Raw genomic sequence first — 27,408 nt, 5'->3', positions numbered from 1 at the left:
CTGTACCTAGAATGAATGCTGAATCTTTGCGCTATATACATATATTAATGTGCGCCTCCTGAAAACGAACAAGGCGTCCATCTGATTGCATTGGCCTTCATACCGTGTCCGTCAGGTCAGCCCCTAACCGCCGGGACATGACCAAATAGCAGAGAGAAACACACTAAAGGCACACCCGGTTCGCGCGTAAGCTATACACTGACTTGGCCGAGCAGCCTGCAACAAACCCTCAAGCAAACTGCGTACAAGGTCGGCATAGATGCAGCTTACAATATGTGCATTCCCAAATCATCCAATGAGGGCCAGAGCGACAGTGTTGACAAATCCACTGGACCAGAGTGTTGTCTGATTTGATCATCCGAAACTGATGGGCACAAGCCTTTGCCATGTTGTCGGCAGAAGCAACGGCCTGTGTGTCTTGTAGGGGAGGTTTATAATGCTAAGAAGATGATATTTGGCAAAGTGGAAACCGCCTCAAGATCAAATGCGACATAGTATCTTTGTGTTGCTGGAAAAGATTAGCCTCCAGAACAGAACATAACTCAGCATTCTCACATAAGATGATGCAGGAGGCAGTGCGATAGTGTCGAAATGCTAAGTGTTCTTAGCACTTCCCTGATATTGTCATAAAAGATGTAAAGGGGTCGCTTATACTCCAAAAGTGAAGCCAAGAATCGTGAAGATCTTGCACCGATGGATTGTACGAGATGAAGACTGAAGTCCACAACGTATCATGCAAGTTCCTGCGAAGAAGTGATCAAGCATAAGGGGGATTCAAGAAATTTTATACGAGTCGAAAAGACAAGAGGTTTCGAACAAGCATCAAGGTTCAACGTTGTTGTCCAGGCAGAGTCATAATATAGAGTCTGGTGATGTGTCATTGGTGAAAGCCGTTGCATGGAAACTGGGATTTAGGAACAGGGATCGAGCAAAAAGGCGGTAATGCCGAAAAGGGGGTGCCAATTCCAAATCGAGTCTCACGGACAGGAAGCGAGGAAAGGGAAACGAATAGCACAAGCAAGGTTGATCTCGAGTCAAGGATTAGGGTAAAAACGACGTGCAGCAACACAAGACCATGACTGTGTGGATGGACGGAAGGACATGCTATTTGCGGTCCTCAGTAATTGTCCACTTTCAATATATCCAAGAGCAGCGCATCATCCAAATTGCCCGCAGTACTGATCGGCTCTCCTGCCTCCTTCACATTGGCAATCTCCTACCATTGTTGCGTTTGTGAATGGGTGACACGAAAGGTTGCAGCCGTCGACTTTGGTTCTGCCACAATGATTAAACCTTAGAACAAAGACGTTTCTAGGGAGTCCCATTCATCGTACTTCTTTCAAAGTTCTTACAGGGCCGTGCCTGTCGCTCAGAGGGCTACGAAGGGATCCTTTTGGGGAATTAGAGCAATCACAAAGACCTCTATTACTCTGTTGTAGATTGCTGTCAACTCGTAACAGTTCTCCGCATGGAGTATCATGCCCAACCGCCGATGCTATTGAGCCCGCTAATCCCCCTGAGCTTCCACCTACTGTTGGACAAGGGAGTGCCTATCTCCGTTTTTGTCTCTTCATCTAAAGCGTGTTCGTTGTTTCTAGTCAATTTTGGTAGCATGTTAGTATTCCCCACCAACTTTCGTGAGCTCAGTTCACCCGCTTACACGACTTGAAAGCATGGTACGCCGGGGCTGCACACTACACCTTAGGGGTTGCTTCTCCATTCATTGTGGATGCAACGGCCAATTGATCAATGCATGTGAGCGCTGTCACCGCTCTCAGCGCTCGCGCTCCGCTCGATCTCTTTGCACAGCCAGGATAATTCATCGGGGAAGTGGTCGACCCATCCGTCGCCGCCGCGTGGTTCCTATTCGCCGGGACTTCCGGCCGATCCTTCAGCTGAAGGCCGGATTCGGGGTCGCGCCGTAAGATGATACGTCAATTGCGCCCTTGTCAGTGCTCTTACTGTGCCCCTCTACTCTAACCCCACCTACCCTTTTAGGTGTGTGTAGATGCCCCGCGTGTACCTGCGCATTACGGGCGACAGATCTCTGGTCAAAAAATGACGGGATGTTCCTATGTCTTTTGATCGCGTGTATTTGAATAGTATGGCGCGACAGATAGACAATTGAGCACCGGAGTTACTCATCAACTGTCAACTAAGATCCAGCAGGGTCGTGTGGTGTTGAAGCTCAGAAGTTGATCACAGAATGGGTTCCCTGCAGTAGCTCACATGCACTACCACTGAGGGTTAGGGTATAGGGATTGGAGATCTTATCCTACGTACAAGCTGCTGCGTGCCTGTCGATGAATCAGAAGAGTCACAAGTGATTGGCCTCAAATGAATTAGTCTGGTGGTACCATTTCTTTCTTTGAGGAGCCTATTCTCAAGGGCATAGCGTAGCATGTGTGAAGTGGAACACGCAGAGATGAGCCCGCAGTATGGGCCCGGAGTGTAACTAGAAGAGAATTAATTTGCGCAGCGGCGCAGGATACGCAATTAGGAAGCTTTCGGTCGATCTAACCTTCCTAAACTTGGTGGTTCATCCAGCGACCAACAATTGAAAGCGAGCCGACTGTTTGACGCAATTCGCTCTCGAGCTGCGAAACTGGTGGACAAGGCTCTCAACCTCGATGCCTTGCTTTCGTCGTCCTTTCAACCCCAAGTCATTCCATTCCAACGTCGACAGATCATCCGCCTTTTTACTTGACCGCTCAATGTTGTTCGTCTTTGAATTGAGCATAGTACGGCAGTCGTCTACCTGAATTTGTCATCTTAATTACAACTCAGTTTCCGTCCCGATTATCGTCTGTCGGACTAGCTAGAGCTACACTGCCTTTTCCGTCTCGAATACTCGCCACTGAAACTCTTATTACCACCCAAAGACCCTTCGGCCATGTGCTACTTTGAGCAGACGCGCTGGGCATGCGGCTACTGGCGTTGGGGCCACTTCCGACAACAGTGCAATAAAGAATACCGCATAGGCGAAATGTGCGGCCTGAAGCTTGTCTACGAAACCAAGACCGAGAAAGATGTGTGCAAAATCTGCCACGACACAGAGAATAAGCAGCGCCGGTATGACAAGATGTGTCGAGACGTTCAGCGCTGGCAGAGGGAGGGCAACCGAAATGCCACCATTGAGCGGACGTGTGGTGAGATGCAAGAAGTACTTGGTCAAATCTATCGTATGAGAGAGGAGCATGATCACAGGTTACAATTCCTTGGCCAGGTGAGTTGAAACATGATTTTCCTTTCCTTTATGTCTATTTGCATTGAGTGAAGGGCCGCACGCAATAAGAAGGACAGACTGAGGTAAGGGGCAGAGCTGGACATAGCGCACAAAGGCAGAAAGAGACCCAAGGAAAGGGAAAATAGTGACAGGAAGGCGAAACATGAGTTTGAGAGGCCTGTGCGTGGATTGGAATCGTGTTGCTGTGCTTCCTACATATGCCGTGGGCTATGGGTGTCGGAGGATGGGCATCATGCGCGACGAGAAAGAGAACATGAATGGCTAACCCATCATTGCAGTAACGTAGCGAGATGCCAGTACCACGGCTATGGCAAGTCGAAGCGCTTGCAGCACAGCCCGCATCAAATGTTGAATGACCGGGCGTTGGTAGATGGGTCAAGTTAGCATCCTGCAGCTGAAGTGCATGTCAGGCCAGGTCTGAATGCGAATTCGTTTGTCTTGTCAGGCTATCGAACTAAAGTTGAACAGCACTGCGTCGGAGCTAGTAAGAAGGCAAACCCAAATCCTCCAAGGGCACGCTGGCTACATGGCGATACCTGGATGAGCCACCTTGGCTTCACTGTCACCGAGGCTGTTGCCAATGTACTGCTACAGTCGACAGGATTGGCCGTCTCTAGTTAGCATGTAAATTGTAGAGTCGATCAATGACATCCTGGCGTCGTCGAGTTGCGAAGCAGATTGGGAAAGGCCGAGTAACGACTCATGCCCCTTGGAACGCGCTTGAGATGGATTCAAGTCCTTGCAGCTTGATGACCGCGCTATAAAATATCAAGGTTCAGCGGCGAGGCCAGATTATTCAAGACCTGGTATGTGAAACGGGCCTTGACACGTGGCTTATCGCATGATGTATTGCGCTGGCCTTTTATCCATGCGGTCTTGTCATGTTCTCCAAATACGCAGAGTTTCCTGCTGTGCTGACTCCTTGATTGCCTCTGTGTGGTAGAACTTGACCATGCCTGGTATTAACCGTACTGGGAATGACTGCCGATCGTGACAGCCGGCAGAAGAGCTGGGTTCCGGTGAATGTCGGGAATGTTGACCAATTTCGCGGCCAAGCGAAGGTCTGTACCCGGGCTGCACGAGAGAGGCGCATTGCATATGCACAATTGAGCGCCAATGCAAAATGATACGTGCAGGTACAAGCGTTGAGTGGATTACTTCCGTGTCCCCCTGGCCCATGTCGCGCGTAGAAAAAGAGTAGCGTGACGTTCTGGGGGGCGTCTGCGGATGTACCGATTGGACCCCATATCAATTACGACCCTTCAAAAAGACCCCAGCACCAACACGAATAAGCAACGACAAGCCTCCCTGTTTTCGGGGGGTAAAGCGGGAGAGAAAAGAGACAACTCTAGTGGCTTGGACTTGACAAGGATCAGCTGTTGTGGCCGCGCTGTTCGCGAGCGTGTCTTGCACTAGACAGGAGCTTGCTTGGCAAGGTTAAGGATTCTTGAATCCCGTGAGACATTTAAAGACTGGGCTCCCAGCAAAGGAATACATGTTTTATTACTTAAGCACCCTCTCATCTTCTTGGTGGTGTTGAAATCTTTATATTCTTCGTTGTAATTGTTTCACCTCGACATTTCAGCTTCACGTCCCGTTCAACGGTGAATTCCTGGGCATTTCACTATTCGTTTTAATTCATACGCATCGGACTTCGGGTATCATCATCTCAATATGGCTCCACCGCGAGAAACCGACTTTCGTGACATGGCTATGGATGCGCTTAAGAATCTCGTCAACAATGTCCCAAACTGGCTGCAGAAACTTGACGACCTCAGCGGCCAAATTGACCGACGCCAGGCCGAGCTGGCCGCTGCTGATGTAACAGAGGGCAAGAATGCAGAGACAAAGTCACTTCGCAACAGAGGCTCCACCGAGTCACTCAAGCCTAGAGATGGCCCTCCAGTAATCCACACCGAGGCTCCGGCGAACGAAGACATCGTCGAAGACGGCGCCGGCGAAAACACAGCAGAGACACAAGGCAAGACAGAGGCATTTCGGGTACATACTCCAAGCCCCGGCTCCATCCATAAACAGAAAACAATTCTCAGGGTGCAGCGAGACAAAGCAAAATATACAGTCACCAAGAAGCCCAAGCCACCATCCATGAACTCCGACAAGGATTTTCCCGAATTTTACCGAACGCAAAGCACGATGACTGTCTACTATGACGACTATGTACAGAAAGCCTTTGACGATCTTGTGAAGTACGCCTCAAAGATTATACAGGCGATACACAATGCCAAGTTGGCGGCGCGAAAGGCTCATTTCAAGAGATTGGCCGACCAGGATGTGTCAAAGGATGAGAACAACGATGATAGGCTCCCTTCATCCGGCGTTGACGATCAACTGCCTGACGTATACGATAAGCTGAACAAGGGCCTCAAATTCGTGCAGAGGGTGTGTGAGCATGGTGCCCTGCAGTTCCTTCTCGACAGCGACTGCAATAATGAGATCAGAAAGGTGCGGAAGAAACTGACTAAGATCCTCTCGATGGCTCAGGCCGAGAAGGAACGCGTCGAGCCTGGAGAGCCCGAATTGGCCAAGGAAACAGGCGAGATAGTTCAGGTCCCTACGGGACAACCCATTGTCATATGTTGCGACAACGTCGCTGACCCGAAGGAAAGCAAACCAGCATCCACAGAGGAGCAGAACGATTTGGAGAACAAATTGGAGATCATGGCGCCTATGTATATGGTGTCAAAATATAATGGAAGCGACGAGGGCATCGATGTCGAGATGGAGCCTCCCAAATTACAGTATCGATCAACCCCGGCGATGCACAGTCCCAAACCATAGAGTAGTGTTTCTGCTTCTTTGCTTTTAGAGTTGCGAGTAGGATGTACTATAGAATTATTGATTCGATCTGTTCGCGACTATCCTCATCGTGATTGCAACTCCATTGATGAAATGCGTCTCCGCAAAATAATGTGCAAATGCTGGTATGAGCTGTGGAAGTTATAGAAGGGGAGATCCTGTTTCATTCTATCTCTTTGGGCTGCTGTACGCTTGATGAAGCTTACTTCTTGCCAGCATCAAAAGGAGATTCGAGTTGCGGTAAAGCCATGGCCCTTCTAAGGCATCCGCCCTCTTTAGATGAACTGCCAATCTCAAATACGGGATTGTTGAACGGGAACGATAGGCATGCTACTGCCTAGGTGTCACATATAAATGTGAAGTTTGTCAAAAAGAACACTGCGAAAAGTTGAGATCTTTGACTCATACCCAAGGCCACTAGCCTTGAACTGACGTAGGAATACCCTTTGGAGTACGGCATCCAATTTTAGAACCTTGATACCTTGCCGGCGTTGGCCAGAGGGTGAGCAAAGGAATGCATTCCCGTTTTTACGAGAGAAAGAAACAACAATGTTTCATGGGATATCTGTCTTGCCTGAAAGCGCCTTACCCTAGGTGTCGCAGGCCAGGCATGGTCTCAATGATCCTCAGGAACAACAGCCCTTAGTAATCAAGCTGGGTGATTTAAAGTAAAACCTGTGGGATGGAATACCCCACACAGAAGATAGAACCAATCAACTCACTACTGCTGCTCATTATGAATGACCCGACTTTCAATCCACTTTAAGCACATCCAGTGCGACACTAGGCCTTTCTGAAGAGACTCCTTGCATTTCTCCTCAAGTCATTCTAGTAGCGCTTTACTTTGCCCATGTTATTTGATGTAAATATGTATTACATATCTCCTCTTCAGTGGGAGAGGTCTGAAAGATTCTTCGTCCCAAAAATTCCGAGGTAGAGCAAGGAGTTGGCAGGAAAGAAGGAGTTCTCACGAAAGATGTCGGTTGCCCCGCACCAGCTAGACTTGTTTTTATTGGCTAAGTTGTCGGCTACACTATTCCGATATAGGTTAGGCTTGAAGCACGATGTCGCTTAATACGCACTGTCATAGGGCCCCCAAAACAAGAACAACAACAAAGCAGAGCCTCATCCGGAGAGCCTCCCGTTCTCAGCCAACTGACCGTAACGAAAGACAGGAGATGTAACACCAATCTCTCGAACACAAAAAGGTCCGAATCCCCTTTTCGAATTTCTCTCGCTCATCGGGCGGGCAGAGTCTCCAAAATATTACGCGTTGCCCCGCGATCGGTGAATACACTACCACCTCGACAGCATTGTTTTACGAACAACTCACCGCGCTCGCGTCGCAAGAATAAAGCCTCGGCTTGGTAATTACTGAGTGCTGACAACACACGCATCTTGAATGTCGCTTCCGAGTACTGTCCAGCGATCTATAGGAGAAGTGGGAATTAGAATACGAACCAACACCGGCATGTCGCTTCTCTCGGTCTGCTTGCATGCATTTGCTACGAACTTTGAGTTATATTCCCACCCCATTCCCCAACTTCTTTATCTCATGTTCTGTGATTTGAGTAATCACCACCAACTCGACAACGATGTTCCTAGCTACGCAGAACGGTACAGACGACCCGGATGGCGTGGCTCCTCAAAGCCCAAAACTCGAACCGCTACATCTAAAGCTCCAAGAGTCATCTCCAAGTCCTCCCCCCCTTATACCTACAACTAAAGCCAGTCGTAACAGCAAGTTTTATAAAACTTCTGGGTATGCCAACTTGATAAATAATCTCGACGGCGGACGCAATCCCGACATAGCTCGCGAAGTCGACCGCGAAAACCTTCCATGCGGCGAAGACTCACCAGATGAAGAATCGTGGCGAGATGGTGCGGTCGACGGCAACCTCGCTGCAGACGCACTCCCGATCAACGGTCTGTCTGCGCGGGAAAATATCTCCGGTAGCAGAGTCACATCGCCACTCATGCCTTCGTCTAACGGAGCCTTACCGCCGCTTCACCATGGGGTTCGCGCACCAGCAGGCAAGTCTAAGGAGACTCTTCCATCACAGTCTCTCCCGTCTCTTCGTTCAACACTTGGTGAGCTCCGAGACTTACCCCCAGAGCGCCCATCCGAACAAGATCTTGGTCGATCTCGCCCAGGCCCATCCTCGACTTTCCCTCCTTCGCCAGCTGCAAATCTAGGGCATAAGTTCAGTTTGACTACCAATCTCCCGCCATCACCCCGTTCAGCACCAGATAGATATCGAACACTCTCCCCGCACTCTACGGCAGAGGGGAGTATAGATTATGAGCCGGCAAATGGTACCCACGCTCGCGCCACAACGGAATATAGTAGTAGCAATGCTACCGGGACTCCGAATACCGATCATTCTGCCTCTTCACCCGCCGCATCAGTCTCGATCAACTCAACCTCAATTACCGACCGGATGAGCATTGATGGAATGACACATCCGCAGCCTATTACCGGCTTATATACATGTACAGTCCAAGGATGCCATGTGGAACCGTTTCAGACACAATATCTTCTCAACTCTCATATGAATGTGCACTCGTCAGTACGGCCACACTATTGTCCAGTCAAAGGATGTCCGAGAAGTGAAGGGGGCAAGGGATTCAAGAGAAAGAATGAAATGGTAAGACATGGTCTAGTTCACGATTCTCCAGGCTACGTTTGCCCTTTTTGCCCTGACAGGGAACACAAATATCCACGTCCAGATAACCTTCAGCGGTATGTTAACTTGCTGGTCAATCCTTGCGCTGCAGCCAGATATAGCATTCCGGAATTTAGGTTCTGATGCTAATGGTTTCTAGACATGTCCGTGTTCATCACATAGACAAAGACAGGGACGACCCGCAACTGAGAGCTGTACTCGCTCAGCGACCAGATGGACCCAATCGCGATCGACGAAGTCGCAACCCACCGCCATAAATGAATGTTATGGGGGTACAAAGTGGGTTTACAAGAGCAAAGTCCGGACAAGCATGAGTAACGACTTATGCCAAGCTGAATTGATGAGATGCACTCTTTGTTTAAAATCATGTGTATGAGTACCTGGCGATTGACGGGTTAGGCGACGTCGGGCTTCTCATGTTGCCAACGGTCACTGATTGAGCGGACTGAAGGTTTGGAGGTACAGAAGAGGCGTTCGGATCTCAAATACCCGGTTGTGTTATATTTCCTCACCATTTTGTTTCCAAGGAGTATACTGTTTGCGTCGGCGTGGCGTTGGCTAGCGAGCGTACCAGAATATATTTAAGAACAGAAACTCTCTCAATTTCTACTACTCTACAGCGGTTATTCGTTTTTCTTAATGCCCCAGGCGCAGACTCGGGTGGCTGTGATATTTCCAACGCCGTGGCCTGGCCACCTGTATTGGCTTCACGCTGCATCCTAGCTTAGGGCCAAGGGAATTCCCTGACGGTTTTATTACCCTACATTTCCGACAAGAGATACTTGGGAAGAAGCATCCCAATACCGTCAGTAGCATAGTGAATCATGCCTTTGGCGGTCACGCGGACCCATGAATCGGAGGGGGAGGTAAACTGCGGGATAGATCGTTACGGGAGGTTATGCATAAGGTCTGGCGCTTTTACAAATGGAGATTCCGCAAGAGTAATGGATTTGGTTGATCTCTGCTTCTACGTAAGGGCGTACGTCTGCCGTGCCGTACACCGAAATATCTGCCATAGTAATTAACGGCCATTCTGTGCGTCCGTGAACGGGCTGCATATGTCTTTGGCTATTCTCAACTTAGACCAACAGATAACACTGAGCCTGATGGAGAAGAAGGAAAACGAATAACGTGAGACAACATTAACAAATGTGATAAATTCGTCTTGGACCAACAGATGCATCTTCCGAAAATCCCATCCGTTCGTCACCAAAACCGTGCTAAAAGCCTGAACTACTCCGGTATATTAAAGGCGCTGGGGACACTAGCCTCCCTACCTGTATCGCACTGAAAACCTCAAATAAATTCCATCACATTAAGCCCTACGATGAGTGTCTCTTGTTGCCCACCCAGTCTCTGGAACTCGAGGCTGAACGGGAACCCACTGACCGGTTCGCGGGTCCTGCTCTTGCACACTTGATCCGGGGGGTGAACCAGTAGGGGGTCGACCCCCCATTGCTCTCAATGGCGGCAACCTCTCACCGTTTGCTGAGGATGTCACAGAGAATGGCCGTGGTGACCCTCCGTAGCCTGGCATCGGCATCGGAGGTAGTCCACTGGGAGATGCAATCAGGTGCCCGCTCGCAGGGGATTCATATGGTGGTAGCGAGTATTCAGGATGGTCATCGGCTCGACGGCGTTTGACCGGTCTCGCGTTCGAAACCGTATCTCCACCATAACCCATGAATCCAGATGGTCCTGATGCCAATGACCCGGTCTCTGCGTAAGAATTGCTTGTCGAAATAGTAGGACTAGGAGGTCCAGTTGCATGATCACTTATCGATGGGGTTTCTGCGACAATGTCTCGTAAACGGTTGCGGTGTTCACGATAGAAGTCCCGATGTTGTATCAACTCCTCAATCCACATTTCCATAATGCGCCTTTCATTCCGAAGCTTTTGTAATTCTTTTGCATCTTCCTCCTGCGCATGCTTCTTCTTCCTTCTATGTCTGGTCGATGCCACTGCATTTCTCTGTCTCTTCTCGTCTGCCTTCTTGGACGCCTGGGAAAAGTCCATATGGACGGGTATGGGTGTCTCGCTTCCCGGAAGCGCCATGAAGGCTTGCTGTTCCTGAACACCGAAAAGGGATCCCCACATAGCAGGCCTTTGTAGTGTTTCTGACCATGACGAGATAGCTTCACTCGTGGGACGGGGGAGTGGCCAACCAGCCTGTATGTTAGGAGAATGTGAAGCTTGAAGGTGCGCCGGAGGTGGTTGCAGGCGACCTGGCGCTTGACTTGTAGGTAAAGTAAAGAGGGGAGCTTGTGTTTCGTGGGGAGCAGTTAGCGCCTGTGAACGCAATCTACCAGGATCAGATATCGCTGAGGAAGGCCCAGTCGATACTCCAATTGGAGGATGTAGATTGGGATACTGTGACCTGACGTCTTCGGTCGTCCCATCCTCCAAGGGCCGTTTAACAGGCACCGCCTGCCCAGGAGCTGTACCTGAGAGATCTGTTGGCGTATGCGGGCTTTGTGGGCATGATGATGCTCCAGGAGAGGGCTCGGATGTTAAGCTGGGTGGTTGGGTCGCTTGGGACGAAGATGTGCTTCTGTCAAAGGCCGATGAGCCGTTTAGAATATTTCGTATGTCCAAACCCATTGGAATATTGCTCCCCTAATGAGTAAATAATTTGGTTGAAGTAGAATGGTATGGCTGTAGTCATGGGAAACTGGCAGATGACACATTGATGGATGAAATGAAGGCAACACTTCCTATTGTTGAAACAGCTTGAGGCCCCTACAATGTTACCATCGAGGCAGATTTTGTCTTTACTTATAAATCGGACCTTTTATCTGGTGACTAATCTGTGGGAAAGGTGTACACAGACCTTCCATTGAAAGTACATCGGATTACCTGGAATTCCCCTCTAGATCCTTGTTACATTGTCACTACCTCATTTCTGTTCCCTGTCATCCGGGGAGCATATCCGCTCGCACGCCAACACCTCCGAGACCCCTGGCTCCTGCAGAAACCTAAAGAAAAGCAGCAAGTCATCCAAACATATCCAGGTGCATTGGCGGATGTGGTACCCCGCCCAGTGCCTTCATTTGCCCCGCCGACAGCCAATTTATTATAGCCGAGGGCCTTTCCTCGCCCCTGTTTATGTGAGAACTTAGGCAAAGTCTACTTTTGAACCATTTGACGATGCGATGGCGATGCTGATTTGGGCCGGCCAAAAGAGGCCATATGAATCAATTAGCTATTACACAATTACTTCACGTGATGCTATTTATATGCGTGTTATTGTGTGACAGATCAGTTAGTAGAGGAAACAGCATTTTCGCGTCAATATGCTTGCCTTACAGAACAAGCTTCGTCACCCAATAAGACTTTACTACGTAGAATATCTTAGTCTCAGTAAGGCGGCCAATGAGAAAATTGAATCACCTGCGGTGAGCCAATTCAATCAGTGGGCTACACATCCCCGGGACCGCAAGACGAATGAAATGGGTGTGCAGCTGGGCTCAAAGGTGTGTAAGTTGACGAGGATGAGGAAGCATGCTTCACCCCTGGAGGGTCAGGCTAAAGGCGAGAGTGGACCCCATGCAGCAAGACCCCCTGCGCTTTCATGGCTGGCTGATGCCGGCTCGAATTGGCGGATGCTACCTACATCAGGCTAATGCAGATATGAGGCGCCTCAATGTTCTAATCTCTCGGAGCTATGAACTGGCCAACAGGGCGAATCGATGGATCGTCAGTCTGCGATACGTCGCAATGCCCTCGCCTTGGAGTTGAGCATCCGACCGAGAAACCGTTTATCACAAAGTCTGCAGAGTCTTTGCTGGCTTAAATTATTAAGATCCTGACTTTGGAAGTAGTTTCATGGGGCAATCCGTTCGCACGATTTCATTGGAACTGACAGCAACACTGAGTGGCCTGATTGGTCCGGTGCTACGGGCATTTAACCATCACGGGGGCCGTTTAGAAGACAGTGGAACACGAATGCACCGATCTATCGATTGGGTCTTAAGTGGATTCTCAAGAGGTCTGTTTCGTGTTTGCAAAGCTCTGAGGGCGGGCGGTATCGCAGGGCGAAGTAGCAAATTATGTCTGAGCAATTGTTGACAATCGACCCTTCATTGTGGCACCGGAAATGCAGGTTCATGAGGAGAGAGACGTATCATTCTGCGGCATGTTCTATTGTTTGCCGTTAGTGACTGGTAAAGCACTTGCTAGTCAACGTGACTCTACCCTACATCCGACCAGAGTAGGCTGGCGATAATCTTGGTAGTGTCAGAGAGGATAGTGGCGCTGTGACTGACAAGCAAATAAGCAATCACTTCGCTCATACTAACATGTTGAATCCATCTCTCAAGTTTGGGCTAAAAGGTCGATCGGCGTGGCGTTACACTCGGGCATAGAGCAACCTAGGCGAATCAAATCCAATAACATGGAAGCAACAGCGATAAGGTTTCAGATCGCAACGTTTCATACGCTCATGCGTAGTCTGAGACGTTTACACATAGCTAAAGAGTAGGGATAAATCTTTACAGAGATGGGCAGACGTGTGAACGCTGCTAGCTTGACCGTTTGTTTCACATCCCTCTGACGTTCTCTCCAAAATACTCTTCGGTCGGTGTTCTCCCATTCCCCACGTGGTAAACAGCGGGCATGGCACAGTGCAAATGACACAACAGGCCAAACATAGCCTTGCCCATCCTGAAAAGGAAAATTATGTGCGGGGTACCTTCCTTCGCGCTCACAGAGACCACGGGCAAGCAGCTCGCTTGGATGGACAGGGCGAGTGACGACAGGGATGGTGGGGGTGAAGTCATTCATTACCAAGAGACCATGTAGAGTGAAAGATAGGCCTCTACTCGATCATCTTAATTTTCTACGTACCCAAGTAATGGAATTTGGCGGGAAAACTATTACCGAGCTCATAAGTCGTAGTGTACTGCAGCAGTTCTTCCCTGCTGTTGTAGAAAGATGCATTGCTTCGGCTACCAAATTTATCTGCATGCAGGCACTCGAGTATTATTGGGAAAACGTCCCTCGATGTCCTGTGTAGACAGATGGAGTGGAAGCATTGCCATGTCAGGGACCAGGGGCCCACACGTGATAACGTCTAGCGGTGGTTGTTGACCGGGGCCATGGAATATGTTCCGACACTGAAGGTCGCAGAAGATGATCATAACCCTGTAAAGGATAGTTAAGTCATGAAAGATCAACTTGCCTTGCGAAAAAATGGGTCTGCCGCTGTGCATTGGCGTTCGCGGCGCATCGTCGGCTGGCGGGCGGCCTCAACATTCGACGTTTCCAACAAGGCCAAGGCACGGCATCTGTTTCTGATTGCAGACGTTGCCAAAAGGACTCTCGGACGGGCGGGGGTGATTGCCTCTTGGAAAGGTGATCCACCGGTGTGCAAGCGCTTCACTTTCCTGCTTGTCACTACGCTAACTTGTCTGCACTCGGACCGTCTCCGGACCTACCAAGCATCACATATGCTCACCTAAAAGGCAATAGTGAGAGCGCTCTCAATCGCAATGACTTTAATGACAATCCTCTTCGCCAGAAACAACCCTCAAACGGTAATAACAATGTACTCTTGTCCCCTCAGCTGAATATTGGTCTGGATTTACATCCTTGTTCATATGCCCGTCCAACGGTTGTCCATTTTAGCTTGAGGATAACGACACCAAACGCGATTTGTCGGCAATCATCTGTCCACCCTCTGTGGTTCCGACAGAGATTTGAAGGCCTGGCATGTTCCATTCACATACTCTCCCTCGTCGATGGCTGTCTACTCCTCATCCGATCCACTCACGTCACGATACCTACCCCATACAGCACTATCTGATCCCCTGTTAGCGTGATAGACTAGCGGAGCCTTGATTTCATGGTGGTCGTCCACTCCGCCTGCTGTTGGCCGCGGTGCCAATAGGGTAATCTTTCATGAAGATGCCATATTGTTACCGCTCGGGTTCCTTGTCCGCCGTCCGTCCTTGTTCCTTGACCCGACATCGCCCATTACCTTGACCGCTGATCTGAACCTGATGATTGCCAAGCTTGAAGCTGTGACGCCTAGCTCACGATAGATGGTCATCATATAAGCGGTAACTCCGGAAAAATCGGTAAGACTCGATGCCCAGTGAGTCGCCTTTCACTCCCAGATTTCCTCAGCTCTACCATCTTACACAATCTTTTTCCAGGATAACTATCTTGTTGCCCCGAACCTCGCCAGGGAATTCCGATTCAAACTTTGTGAATCGTGCCACGGAGATACATAACTTCCGGCACTTCAATCGGCCGACCATCTCAAGGCTCTCAAAAGGCCCATCACTTCCTCCACGTGACCGATTCGTCATGGAATCGCACCGATCAACGAGTTTCAGCAGCAAAATGCCTGCAACAATGCGCAAGACGGCGCAGGTCCCAGACAGCACCACGATGCCTCATGTTACCGATTCAATGGACTTGGACCCCTGCGCCGCCACTGCGTCTATGTTTCTGTACGCCCAGGGCTCATCCGTAGTCTGCTGTCACCATGATACTCTTACCATTGAACGAATATTTTCACGACACGCATCCTACGTTCAATTATTGGCAGCCGATAACCACAGTGAGGCTGATGGTGGTCGCTTTGTTGTTAGTTATGATGCTGGCCAAATAGCTATTGTGTGGGATCTAATGACAGGCGACGAGATCTCTCGACTTGCTTGTTGTAAGCATTTAACTGTCGCAGCATGGATGAAGAACGGCAATGTTGCTTTTGGCAAGTTCTTGAAATGGGTTTACCACGATAACGACTGACTATTTGAAGGCAACACAAGCGGAAGTCTCATCATATTTGAGCCTTCAACATCCGAACACGTTTCTTCAAGCACTATTGACGAGATTGCTGTAAGTGCCTTGGCACCATTATCTGATTGTCGAACATTTGCTATCGGGTGAGGTTCTCCTGCATCTGCAATTCAAGCCTCACTAACACGATCATAGTTACCAAAATGGCTCTCTATTTGTTGCAACCCTGCAGCCACGCTTCACCATCTTACACAATCTCACCACCTCCATAGGGCCGTCACCCATCGTTAACCTCGCATGGCATGCTTCTTCGTCTCGGCAAAAGTCCGATAAACTTGCTGTCCAGATGCTGGATGGTGACTTACGAGTCTGGAGCGTGGCAAAGAAATACAGCGCCGATGACCCTGCAAAAGTGGTCCGAAACCTTAGGAAGGATGAGATCTCCATGAATGGACCCAACTGGATGGGATGGTCCAAGAATGGTCGCATAATTCAGTATTCCGACTCGTAAGTTTGCAGCTTGCCATCACCATAAAACACCCTAGGCTACGCGCGCGCTTAGCTGCATGACTCCTTATCATCAACTAACATATGCGCAGGCAAACACAGTCGTGGGATGTTAGGACAAAGCACGTCACCCATGATCCCATCCCGACTCTTGATCTTGTTCGCGGCCTCGCCGTCTATGGCCCAGGTGCCACGTTGTTCACCCTTGGACCCAATAATACCGTGCAGCAATTCGACCTGAACTCCCCGGCCATCATGGTTGCCAATGTCCAACACCCAGCAAACCTATTGCCACCCTCTCCTCCAGTCTCAGAAGAAAGTGGTGATCGATCAGCGACCTCGGCTACTACTATCGCCTCCGAGTCTGAGACGAGCTCTATTCCCCTGTATATGGATATTTCCGGGAGTGAGGAAGATCACCTATCGCCATTTGCTCGCCTGACTCGACGCCAAGCTTACGGCTCTGGTAATGAGCCTTACGAATCAGCTAGCCCTGTCTCAAGTCGGAGTGGACTTTCATCCTTATCGAAATCCTCAGCTGGGTCGTCCCAAACCCCTGGCGGTTACCCCGGATCCATGAGGTCAAGAGGACTGTCAGAAAACACCTATATCTCGGCTGGAACCTCGATCAGGTCATCAACTATTGGCAACAGTGCTCATGGTAACACGAGAGATTTAGACACTTATTCCATGGGATGTTCTCTTGGCACTACAAGTGTTCCTTCCATGGTCTCAAGCCGATCACGAAGAAGACCTTCTCGCCTGCGCAATGAAGTTCCCCGTAGCCCTGACGACAACAAAGTTCACGACCTATTCAAGTTTACTCGGGCATGTCTTAGCGATATTCCTTACAAGCATGCTATGAGTGCTAACAGTGCTCGTCTCACCAATGATGATCTGCGCCGTCAAATGCTCAACACCATCTTCGGATGGAACAAAGAGGTTGAAGATCTGATTAGGGATGAGATGAGCAGACATCCCCAAGGATCTGCCAGTCGTATTCTTTTAGCCAAATGGCTTGGCGATATTGATCTTAATATCATGAGCGCTAACTTCGAGAACATGACTTCTTCTGACTGGATGTTGTTGGCTTTGAGTGGAATCGGCGGCCATACCTCACAACAGAAGCTTGGCCATACATACGTCCAGCGTCTGCTTGAGGCTGGCGACGTGCACACAGCAGTTACTATTATGCTTGGCATGGGTGATCACAATGACGCTATTGAGGTTTATATCTCTCACAAGCGTTACATGGAGGCACTGATCCTCACATGCCTCTCAGCCCCTAGTGTTTGGGAACGCCAAGCTGCCATTATCAAGAAATGGGGAGAGTGGGCGGTTCAACATGGCCAACAGCAGCTGGCAACCCGATGCTTTGCTTGCACCGACCAGGAGTCTACTGAGCCTTGGACTTCTCCATCAGCTTCGCAACTTAACTTCCAGGCTATGACTCCTAGTATTCCTGAGGTCTTAAGCCCGCCTCTCTCACCTCCCGGCGTTCAACGTGGGCCCCAACGCAGCATCGCAAAGACGTCTGCACTCAAGCTGATCACCTCGTTTGGTGATCAAACTCAGAAGTCTAAGTTCTTTGCAGATGTCGGTGGCCAAACTCCTATTGCTGCCGGTGTTACTCCTATCGCTGACTCAGCCGGTTCACCCGCCTTCTCGCATGCCTCTAACAATGAGGCCACGACAGCCTTCCTCCGCCCTTCAAACAACAGCAGATTCAATACCCCGGTCTCTGCTCGAGGACGTGGCCGTTTGCCGTCCATTGGTGAGATTCCATCAAAGCTCAACCGAGATGCACTGCGATCGGCTGAGCTCTCTGCCGTTCCTTATGACTATGCGCCTCGATCTGGTCATGCTCGAACACCGTCTGGCAATGACAACATGGCGATGGGTACCGCATTGCAACGTGCTGCCACTGCAAGCCCGATGATGATGCGGGAGCATGCTCAACGCGTCGTCCAACCAAGTGAAAAAGATTTCCCACCACCCCCTGATCATGCTACCATATTGAAAATGCAGCAAGCATCGCGTAGCTATCGCAAAGGTTCTCGCGACCGCATTACTGTGGGGTTGAATTTGCAGCTACAGCCTGGACACGCCCACGAAGACGTTACCTCTCCAGAGCAGTCTGTTACATCTTCTACCCGCTACCACTGGCCAAGCCGTCGCAGAGGTCCTGCCTCTGTGACGAGTTCTGCCACTTCCGCATCGAGCGCAGGACGACATATTCGTCACCAAGCTGTGAGAAACCGAGAAGATTACATCCACAGCCTGGATGCAGCCAACCACTACTCCAAGAGACAGCGCAGCCGCCAACGTAGCCAGTCGAGAACTCGGGATGCTTCACGCTGTCGTCCTGGAAGCCGAGAACGAGTAGTTCGCTCTCGTGAACCTTCTGAAGAACGTGATCGTGTAAGCGCTCGCAATTGGTCCAAAACGAAGCCATCACCTACTTTCCCGACTCCCATGTCTTCAGAGGACTTGCTGAACTTAAGCACTCCGCGACATGGCCAAGTCGGCGAGCCAAACACGGTACGCAAGGTCGGTGAATCAACTGTGAAGCCAAAGAGTCGAAATTGAAGCCGTGGAAGCCGTCGCAGGAGCCCAGCAGGTCGCTCTCGCCCGCCAGCCCTTACATTCCGTGGCCGCAGTCAAGGCAGAGAGGACTCTGTACAGTGTTCTCCTTCTTCAGCCTTGCCTCTGAGTGCTGCCGTCCACTAATACCAGGGCTCTGAGGATGAGGAGGACTATAGAGCAGCCATGGGTGCGCAAGAGGAGTTCTGAAACAAGCATAGCCGTAGCGGTAGCCGGGGTCTTAACTCACCAGCATCGATTAAGCAGGATGTCTCGGAGCACAGACACAGGGCTAACTCTGAAGCCGCAAGCTTTGACGGATCTGTCTCTGTTCATGGCAGAGCTGCCTCAACTCAGCATGCTGGTGATCTTAAGCAAATGAAGCATGAGCGTCAGCGTAAAAAGGAACAGGCTGCCAGGGAACTCGAAGGAAGCCGCAAGTCTCTGGCCAAACATGCTCAGATACCTTCTATCCCCCATCCCAACGAGTTCTCTCCCGCCATTACGGTTACTGTTGAAACTGCTGAGCCTAAGCCTCTGCCTGACGATATCCCTCCTCGCAGTGCTACTGAGCCACCTCAAAGAAGCATGTACGCCCGTAATGGTCTTGTGATTGGACTTCCGGCAACTCCAAAGGCCATAAGGCTTATCATCGAGGGTAACCATGATCTATCAGGAAGCACCCCTAGACCCGACGTTCCCGCTATTCCAGCCGGCTTCTCTCAAAGATACTCTCCTGAAACCTCACCTCAACAGTCGTCTGAGAGAGAGCAGCCCGTCGCCGAGCCTAGTCTTACTCTGCTGCCATCGACCGTTTACCAGTCACCGGCACGACCTCCTATTCCTCGCAGCATGTCTGCCCCTATTCCAGATAAGCCCGGCCAGCCCCCTGCACGTTTTGCACGCAAAAAAAGCGTTAGGCGCATTGAGGAAGTTGTTCCCGGTGAGCGACGGCGCTCTCACGAGGATCCTATGCCCCCTCCCCCTCCTCCGGCACCTCCAGTTCTTAAGGAACTCAGGCACTTGGCTTCGCCACCTCCGCCGCTTCCTGCCCCTCTTCAACACGCCCAGCGACATCAACAGGCGGGTGCTGTTGCATCGGGTATGATCGAGATCGTCATGGACGACGATTTGTCGTCTGGCAATGATCAGGCTTCAGAGGCCAGCCCTCCGGCAGCTACCCACAAGAGCCACAACTGGGGTCGAAGCATCCGAGATAGCAGCAGTATCTCAGGACGCATTCACAAGGCCACTGAGCGACTTCGATCTGCCAGCCGCAGTCGAAAGGAGTATGTCCGATCTCCTCCCTTCGAGGCTCCCTACGAGAGCATTTCCATGACCGGACAGATGAAGTCCCCTCCACCAGTGTCATTCAACTCAGATGCTTTGCGGTCACCCACTGATTCGCGTAACAAGCACTTGTCAACCAGCTTGAACCGAAATGAGATGATCTAGGACGTCCCTTGGGACGGCGATGAGCGCGCCAGACTGTATTTCACTTTTTTCTACCACTCTCTACCAATTTTCTCGTCGTTGCAAACCCCCAGCAGCAATAGTATTGTGATCAAAATCAGAATGTCACATCTTCTTTGTATTTTAATTTGAAGCTTCAAGTCCTGCTAGCCCTCGAAAGTATACTGAGTCCCCGTGCACTAAATCAATAGTCGGGGCACAGTAAATTGTCCGGCCAGGAATGCTAGGCGGTGCTGTGGTAAATGATGGCGTGCTGTGCCACTGTCTGTAAGTTCTCTGCAAGGGGTCCTACGCAAGCAACGGATCTTCATTCACCTCGGTATGCTCCAAGCACCCGCATTGCATTTCTCAACTCGGCGTTCGTTGATAACTTAACTTACTTCCAATAGTATGCCTCAGATGTGACATGATAGTGTGTTGTTCTAAATACTGAGCCATTGTTGAATGCTCAGGATTACATCCACATCGATTTGGTTCTTCAATATGTGCCCCGAGTTCGAAAACTCACAGAGATCAGTCTAAAGAAAATAAAGTGTTAGAAGGTTTTGAGTTCTTCCAAGCCTGGCCGGCCTGATGGGACCGTTGAAGCAAAGCAGGATATCACCTAGCAATAACACTCTGTATTAATTACAGTTTTCTTATACCTACCAATTTTAAGAGAACTACGCTACTTCCATGACAAGCCTTAGTAAGGCTTTTGAAGGTCTTGATGTCGTCCAAAAGGCTTGAGGCCGCAATAACACCCACAGTTTCATCATTAAAGACATGGGTATGAGAGATCAAAGCCATGTGCATCGCCGTTACCCATACTCATCGTCTGATAAAGTGAAGGGCGTGATCTGACAAAGCTGGCACATGCCTTTGGATCCCCTTCTCCTGGCGAGACAAGCTCGTCGATATCCTGGTTCGATGACCATGGTATCCCATTTGGTCCGCCACTGGTTTCCAGAAGGGGAGCGGCATCGGAATGGTCGTTTGAATCTTGAATTTGTGCTAGATAATTGGGAAAGCCTGGAAGAACAAGCTCTGGATCGAATGAGATGAGAATGACGGGCCTCAATTGTCTAGATGCCATATGAGTTGGTGAATATACTAAGATTCGCTCGTCCATGAACCACTCGATTTCTCTGATCGGCTGGATGGGGCTGACAGCACCTTGGAGCTGAGCCAAGTCGTTATGGGGGTGGCATGCTTCCTGGTCTCGTGGCCACATTCTGACTGATGTCTCTTGTTTCAAGGGCTGTACTCTGAGTTGCAACCCCGAGTCAGGGTTGTCACCTTCATAAACAAGGTCGACGAAAGCATTGCACGATGTATTGTATGAACGCACAAAGCATTCTTGGAGGGTGTATGCTGTGGCATCAGATGGGCCATCACCGATGTGGATCTTCTCACTTGACCGTTCTTCAATATGATCCTCGCTTCTCCATTCCGCCTCTTCGAGGCTACCCATGGCCGACTCGAGCGGAGTGTGTAGAGAATGCTCTGGGCGAGGAACTTTTGCTTGTGTTTCGAACTGAAGCTCCTTTCTGTAGCACGTCCTCTGGCTGCCTGCATTTCCCGGGAACCACTCCTTTCGAGTCTCAACGATGAGGAGATTGCCTGTTTTCTCGTCTTTGGTAAGCTGCAACGACGTCCAACGCTCGTCCACTGTGCACTCTGAGTCATGGAGACGCCAGAGGTTGCGCATTGGAGGTATCTCGCACTTTTCACGAACTGCATTATCTACAGGAAACCTCAAAACTTGGTAGAAGTTATTACGCATTCCATCGTCGGCTTCTGTTCTGAACGTATTCGAAACACAGTAAAATTGTCCATCGAAGATTTCAAAGCAGATGTCAGACCCAATATTTTCCCCGTTAAGGTCCCATAGAATCAGCTGCGAATCTGCCCACTTGCGAGTCTGGAGATTAAGGCAATGAATACCCCATCTGGAGCTACCATCGAGTCTGGCATGTGATTTTGAACCCCAGAATAGGTAATTCTTGTCATTGCGCACAAAGGACGGGTAGCTTAAATCTGGCCTTTGCACAACAACCCATCTGGGAGATTCTATTAGCTCGAAGATGAGGAGCCAGCTGCATGTGGTGGAGTCTTCGAGAACTTGAGTGGCGAGACATGATACGACGCCCTCCGCGTAGTAAAGGGGTTTAAATGTATGCGAACTTTGAGGATCGTAGTCCCTCACTGCGGCCTTGAGAAGCAGTGCGACATCGACTGTTAACTCAAATGTAGGCTTCTTGTGGAGGGTGTCGAGTACACGGAGATGCTTGCTATTAACAGTGTAGCACAAGTGACCATTCGTATAAATGAACTGATCTGCCATAGCCACGATGGCGACTGTCCATGGCTCCGCGGACTGGACAGCCATTCGTCGCTTAGCAAGTTTACGGAACGCTTTTGGGAAGTTCTTGGTAGAGTGCGCCTCCTGAGCTTCTGTAGAATATGGTATTTTCTGAGGTACTGTTAGCGGGGACTACCTCACTAAGACATGAGGCTGCGACACGAACCAAGAGTGCAAGACGGCACATTTTTCTATCGTAAGGAATGTAGCTCAAATATTTGCAAGTCAGGGCCATGTTAAACACATCTTCAGCATCGAGGAGCTCAACGAGGAGAGAAACAATCTCGATGGGCATTTTGAGAAGGCTCATGGCTAGCATTGATTCAAGTTCATGTGCACGTAAAGGAAGTACCTCAGGTAATCAGCCGCCGCCTATCACTAAATTTCACTGCTGGTTAAATACCCTCCCCATCTGGACTAACGGACAGCGGTGTTAGTTGAGCCGCATTCCCCGCTTTTGTGTACGAGGCAGATTAACGCCACGCGACACGCAACCAGGATACGGTGTGCCTCCTTTTATGCCTTATTACATGTCAAAAATTCCAACAAATGGCTTATCTTACGTTGTTCTGGGAGAACGTTGATCCGCTGACGCAAACGCTAAGATCACAGTATCTTTTTTTTTTTTTTGAGGCCGGCTCGGTATCTTTCACACTCCAATACCCCGCATCATCTCTCGTTACGGACATGCCTGGTCTCAATTCCGAAAACTCAACCTCAAGGTTTCAGGAATCTATGCGTTCCAGTGACGACTATTCCAGCTCGGAAGACAACATTCCGGAAGATGAGTCTTGTTGTGAGGGTCAACTTAGGGACTCCGCCTTTTATACCGATGAAAAGATTGAAGATGCCATGAACCATATTTTATCTCAAGCCATGCAACAGTTTTCAAAAGCTACACGGTCCTCTGCGGCACCTGGCGAACTTGATCACTTCAAATGCCCCTTCTATGCTTCAAACCCAGAGGGATATCGACATTGCCTTGCACGTTGTGATCTTCGTTCGGTTGAGAGCGTGATCATGCACATGAAACGCCATCACAAGAAGCCACCATCTTGTCCAATGTGCTCAAAGACCTTTGAAACGGTGGCGGAATGCGATAAGCATATCATGAAGAGAAAATGCGAAACTGGGCCCCTCGAAGTTCCAGACGGTATCAACCATTACCAGAAAAGCCAACTGAGAAACAAAACGAAATCCAAAGACTACACTGACCTGGGTCCCGAGCAACGCTGGGAGTACATATACAAGTTGGTCTTTCCTGAATCACAATCGTATCCTTCAGCAACCATGGACACTGAGGGCGAGAAGAGGGTCTTGCAAGCTAGAGTCTTTTGGCATGCCCAGGGTCGGAAATATGTAACAGAATATTGTCAGACTGGGAGCGGATTTGAAATTGAGGACGTACAGGAAGTGTATAAAGCGTGTCTACACGCTCTAGTCGAGCGTGTTGTCGATAAGAGATTGATGTTTTAGGAATTGGGCTGGATGGATATCTCTTCTACTTCTTGATCCGATTCTTGCTTCTCTCATTCCTTATGGTTTTCTTCGGAAGACTGATTTCGATTCTGTTGGGGGCAGGTATGGGAAGAGAGCGATACTGGGGCCTGTTGTCAATTCATTAGAAATAGAACATGAGGTACCAAGTTACAGCAAAATTAGTATCAATAGCCAGACTTGTCAATCGAACGAATGGCTCAAAGATACCAACATTATAGATCAAGAATCTCTTGAGAATACGATCCTTGAGTCCAGGTTTCTAGCCGTGTCGAGAAATATCTTTCCATTTATCTGATGCATGTCACGCACTACAACCAAGCTGCCAAATGAATAAGCATCCCTTTGATTCCCAGGAAGCACCATTGATGTATTTCTATGGGCTTAAACCCCAGTATCGATTAGCTGCTGATCAATACGCCACGAACACCAGCCTCAAGGGGGCATAACACTGGCAGTCAAGGTTACGACCTGTAACTTGTATAACCAGAGGTACCTAAGTCTTAGACTGCTATTTTAGTAGAAGGAAGTACATTTGATAGTATTAGTTTAATTGGATAAGGGTATGTGGGGTACCCTAGAGAGTGAGTAAGACGCACGCCGAAAGCCCTACCCGTTGACCAATACAACCCTAAATTTAGAGCCTCAAAAAGAATTTGAGGAGCTGTCGATACGACTTCGTGGACGGCATCAGCACTCAATGTGTATATCAAACCTAACTCGACATCCCAGAAGCTGAGACGAGGGTGCAGATTAAGCGCCGTTCGACACGTTCCCTTATTACTTTCCCCTGCACGTCCATCATTTCCCTTTCTACCATCGTTTACATTTTACTCGCGATAGAACAAGCTTTCATGATATTAATAGTGTCATTGTAGAAAAGCCACACGCGACAACCTGTTAGCTAAGTGACACATCAAATTCTCGCCTCTATTACAGGGAAACTGGAGACGGCTAGGAACGAGCACTACCCATCATTTATGGTTTTCCTGCCACTTCGAAACCCTGATCTGCAGGTAACTTCTCCAAGCTGCTAGGGAAAAAAAATATTTTCAACCCTCTCTTTGGTCTGGGTTATTCTGATACGTTTCGGCTGAGTGTGGCCTGCATTATCACATGCTGCGTTGTCCCTTGTATGAACACCTAACAATTATTTCGACAGGGATGTAGAGCCTCACCGCCATAATTCACATGGTTACAGATGTTGCTATTGGCGAACTTCTATTGCGACGTTCAGGGGACGCACATTCCGCGTCTCGGAGCCGACGACCATGTTCTTCAGCCGCATCATGGCCATCCCAGTGCAGAATATGACATGCCATATAAGCTACAGCTGTCTGCTATCAGAACCACAAGGGCTTGATCACTGCTCCATGATGAAAAAGTACAGTTTAACTAACCGATACCAGCGCAAGATGAGATTCTCGATAATTGATTCACTCTCCTGTCCGACGGATGTAGGTTAATGTAACGAAAGCCCTTCATTCCAGGGACTGCTGTAGAGACTCCCTTCTCATCTCACTTCAAATATTGCGCTGTAAATGTGACAGAAGCCGCCAGCCTTATCCGGCGGCCAAATATATCATACTGATACTAGTCGTTAGACGCCGAGGGAGCGACATGACTGAGGGACATGCATATTGTGTGCTGGGGTCTTTGACGGCTGTAATACATCTGCTATAAAGGATGTCAGCCGTGTATAAGAACCGAAGATTTTAGCTTCACTGTCATACTATAGATGTCTGCCACGCCGAAAACGATCCACACCATAGAATCGACAAACCAACACTACACTCGTTGGTCGGTCCTCACCAACGCGCAATGCCAAGCGATGAATTGATCCCTGTGTCGTCGGCACCTTCATCTCCACGCCCGTCTTCCATCTTTTCATGCCAAAGTAGCAATACAGACATAGACAGCAGTGCGGACACTTTCAACAATGCGGACGACGAATTAGTCAATCGGCCTACAACTTTCTCAGCCCAACCACCACCTGAGGCGCCTCAAGCAAAGTTTCTCCGTCAGCAACTCGTATTTGCCGTCATCCTCCTCCGTAAGCTTCGGCGGTTCCTTGGCCTCGACCCGAGCAAACTTGTTGAAGAGTCCACCGCCCGGCGTGTTTGGATCGCAATCGAAGAGGGCAATATTGATGCAGTCTTTACCGTTGATACCGATAAAATCGGCGTGTTGGCCCCCGAGGTACTTGACGATCTGCGTCAAGTCTCGAAAGCCTGTTCGATTCGTGATAGGATATTTGGCGAGGTCGAGTTATTGAAGATAACGGAGAACCTGCGGATGTATTGCCAAGACTCGGAACGCGCGCAGTCATTGCCGACAACACTTCGGTATACTGCTGCCATCGTGTATCTAGCCTTTGTTCAAGCCTTGGATTGTGGTGGGTTTGTCGAGAGAGAGAAACTAGAGGTATTCAGACCTCTTGATCTCTTCTTGCAACAAAGCCCTAAGGGCTCCATTGCAATATAAGATTTAATGGTTATCGTGGAAACTTTTAGTAGAAGCTTATATTGCAAGGGGGGAAAATTACCGTGTTCTTTGTTACCTGTGTTACCTGCCTCAAGTTTATTCTTACAGCTTGCAATTCCTCATATAGGTACCTAAGACAGTTGACCGCGAAATGGATACTGCCTCTGTCGAGGACTAGTTCAGGAGTCGTACGCGCAGAATTATGGCTAGAAGAAAAAGAACCATCATGTAATGGCTAACATGGTTCCAATAACCAGACAACGCTCATTTGCGGCCGGCCGTTGGGAGGGGAGATCTTGGAGAGATTACTACCCTGAACCCCTTAGTCATATATTGGCTCAGCCACTCTGCGTGTCTCACTCAATCATTATCCGATGATTTCACGGACTCGGAAACTAGCGGCGCTAGTGGGGTCAGTCTTCAGAGTGGCTTTGACGGGGGGCTCAGCCGGCAAGGCAGACTTCCATCATTCTCAACAAGTATCAATACAAGGGCTGTGGTCAAGAAGCCCAGAATGCAAGTTTCACTTCTCATTGTCGCATCGGACTTCAAACCCTGTGACATATCATCCAACAGCTATCGCTCAGCATCATTGGTCACGTGAAACAGAACATGGCACTCTCCTCCGACACTCCAAATACAAAATCTTGAACCACAAGACCGAGTGCCAGTCCTTCTACTTTTCTATGACCACGGCTAACCTTCCTGATCACCAAAAATCATGGGAACTATTTTTCCTTGTAAGGAATTCTCATCGTCCTCGCTTTTAGTCACGCGGTTCAGATTGCTGAGTACGGCCTTTGGACCTCCACTACAACAGGCAAGTATCAAGCCGATAGAGACTTGAGACCTTTGACGTCAAGAGTGGTGTCCACGAGAAATCTCCATATCTTCTGACAAGACGTCTAACAGGCGCACCTCGGTAGACCTATCAGAGGCTTGTTGATTGAGCGCGGTCGCTACCCAGTACCAAGCCACCTAGCTGTTCGCAAAACAGCTCGATTTGTCATCCAATCGAGTT

General features: G+C 49.4%; 8 protein-coding genes across 9 annotated transcripts; 6 read left to right on the top strand and 2 right to left on the bottom strand.

The window, feature by feature from the left end:
• Positions 1-2,893: 2,893 nt before the first annotated feature.
• Positions 2,894-3,294, top strand: FOXG_21545 (uncharacterized protein; the record flags this gene model as incomplete). Its single annotated transcript, XM_018401890.1, has 2 exons — positions 2,894-3,226; positions 3,280-3,294. 2 exons carry the CDS (start codon positions 2,894-2,896, stop codon positions 3,292-3,294), a joined length of 348 nt encoding a protein of 115 aa, XP_018254003.1.
• Positions 3,295-4,688: 1,394 nt separating this feature from the next.
• On the top strand, positions 4,689-6,123 carry FOXG_14276 (uncharacterized protein). The gene has a single exon (XM_018394346.1). It carries the CDS (start codon positions 4,922-4,924, stop codon positions 6,044-6,046), a length of 1,125 nt encoding a protein of 374 aa, XP_018254002.1. The 5' UTR covers positions 4,689-4,921; the 3' UTR covers positions 6,047-6,123.
• A 1,040-nt stretch (positions 6,124-7,163) lies between these two features.
• FOXG_14275 (uncharacterized protein) lies at positions 7,164-11,548 on the top strand (the record flags this gene model as incomplete). 2 transcript variants are annotated; one of them, XM_018394345.1, is made up of 2 exons in its annotated part: positions 7,164-8,807; positions 8,891-11,548. In XM_018394345.1, the coding sequence occupies 2 exons, from the start codon at positions 7,660-7,662 to the stop codon at positions 9,006-9,008; spliced, it is 1,266 nt and encodes a 421-aa protein (XP_018254000.1). In that variant the 3' UTR covers positions 9,009-11,548. The 2 variants fall into 2 exon arrangements, with proteins under 2 accessions (XP_018254000.1, XP_018253999.1); XM_018394344.1 differs by having other exon boundaries at positions 7,660-8,819.
• On the bottom strand, positions 9,631-11,520 carry FOXG_14274 (uncharacterized protein). The gene has a single exon (XM_018394343.1). The coding sequence runs from the start codon at positions 11,351-11,353 to the stop codon at positions 10,067-10,069; it is 1,287 nt and encodes a 428-aa protein (XP_018254001.1). The 5' UTR covers positions 11,354-11,520; the 3' UTR covers positions 9,631-10,066.
• A 3,549-nt stretch (positions 11,549-15,097) lies between the features above and the next one.
• FOXG_14273 (uncharacterized protein) lies at positions 15,098-20,044 on the top strand (the record flags this gene model as incomplete). The annotated part of the gene is made up of 5 exons (XM_018394342.1): positions 15,098-15,419; positions 15,519-15,598; positions 15,732-16,006; positions 16,099-18,547; positions 18,974-20,044. The coding sequence occupies 5 exons, from the start codon at positions 15,098-15,100 to the stop codon at positions 20,042-20,044; spliced, it is 4,197 nt and encodes a 1,398-aa protein (XP_018253998.1).
• A 635-nt stretch (positions 20,045-20,679) lies between these two features.
• FOXG_14272 (uncharacterized protein) lies at positions 20,680-22,741 on the bottom strand. The gene is made up of 2 exons (XM_018394341.1): positions 22,573-22,741; positions 20,680-22,517 (listed from the first exon to the last, which is right to left on the bottom strand). The coding sequence occupies exons 1-2, from the start codon at positions 22,723-22,725 to the stop codon at positions 20,820-20,822; spliced, it is 1,851 nt and encodes a 616-aa protein (XP_018253997.1). The 5' UTR covers positions 22,726-22,741; the 3' UTR covers positions 20,680-20,819.
• Positions 22,742-23,043: 302 nt separating this feature from the next.
• FOXG_21544 (uncharacterized protein) lies at positions 23,044-24,160 on the top strand. Its single transcript, XM_018401889.1, has one exon. It carries the CDS (start codon positions 23,094-23,096, stop codon positions 23,880-23,882), a length of 789 nt encoding a protein of 262 aa, XP_018253996.1. The 5' UTR covers positions 23,044-23,093; the 3' UTR covers positions 23,883-24,160.
• Positions 24,161-25,359: 1,199 nt separating this feature from the next.
• FOXG_14271 (uncharacterized protein) lies at positions 25,360-26,691 on the top strand. Its single transcript, XM_018394340.1, has one exon. It carries the CDS (start codon positions 25,725-25,727, stop codon positions 26,385-26,387), a length of 663 nt encoding a protein of 220 aa, XP_018253995.1. The 5' UTR covers positions 25,360-25,724; the 3' UTR covers positions 26,388-26,691.
• The last annotated feature ends 717 nt before the right edge of the window (positions 26,692-27,408 follow it).

Source organism: Fusarium oxysporum, chromosome 14 (assembly GCF_000149955.1).
Source record: "Fusarium oxysporum f. sp. lycopersici 4287 chromosome 14, whole genome shotgun sequence".
Taxonomy (NCBI): domain Eukaryota; kingdom Fungi; phylum Ascomycota; class Sordariomycetes; order Hypocreales; family Nectriaceae; genus Fusarium; species Fusarium oxysporum.
The sequence above is the reverse complement of the archived record's forward strand: the minus strand, read 5'-3'. Positions and strand labels throughout refer to the sequence as shown.

What these genes read in the sequence shown, in the direction of transcription:
- FOXG_14276 (XM_018394346.1), top strand. Translation starts at nt 4,922, where the DNA reads ATGGCTCCACCGCGAGAAACCGACTTTCGTGACATGGCTATGGATGCG.
- FOXG_14274 (XM_018394343.1), bottom strand. Translation starts at nt 11,353, where the DNA reads ATGGGTTTGGACATACGAAATATTCTAAACGGCTCATCGGCCTTTGAC.
- FOXG_14272 (XM_018394341.1), bottom strand. Translation starts at nt 22,725, where the DNA reads ATGCTAGCCATGAGCCTTCTCAAAATGCCCATCGAGATTGTTTCTCTC. An exon ending in TGTGCCGTCTTGCACTCTTG is followed by an intron (nt 22,518 to 22,572) that starts GTTCGTGTCGCA and finishes ACAGTACCTCAG; the next exon opens with AAAATACCATATTCTACAGA.
- FOXG_21544 (XM_018401889.1), top strand. Translation starts at nt 23,094, where the DNA reads ATGCCTGGTCTCAATTCCGAAAACTCAACCTCAAGGTTTCAGGAATCT.
- FOXG_14271 (XM_018394340.1), top strand. Translation starts at nt 25,725, where the DNA reads ATGCCAAGCGATGAATTGATCCCTGTGTCGTCGGCACCTTCATCTCCA.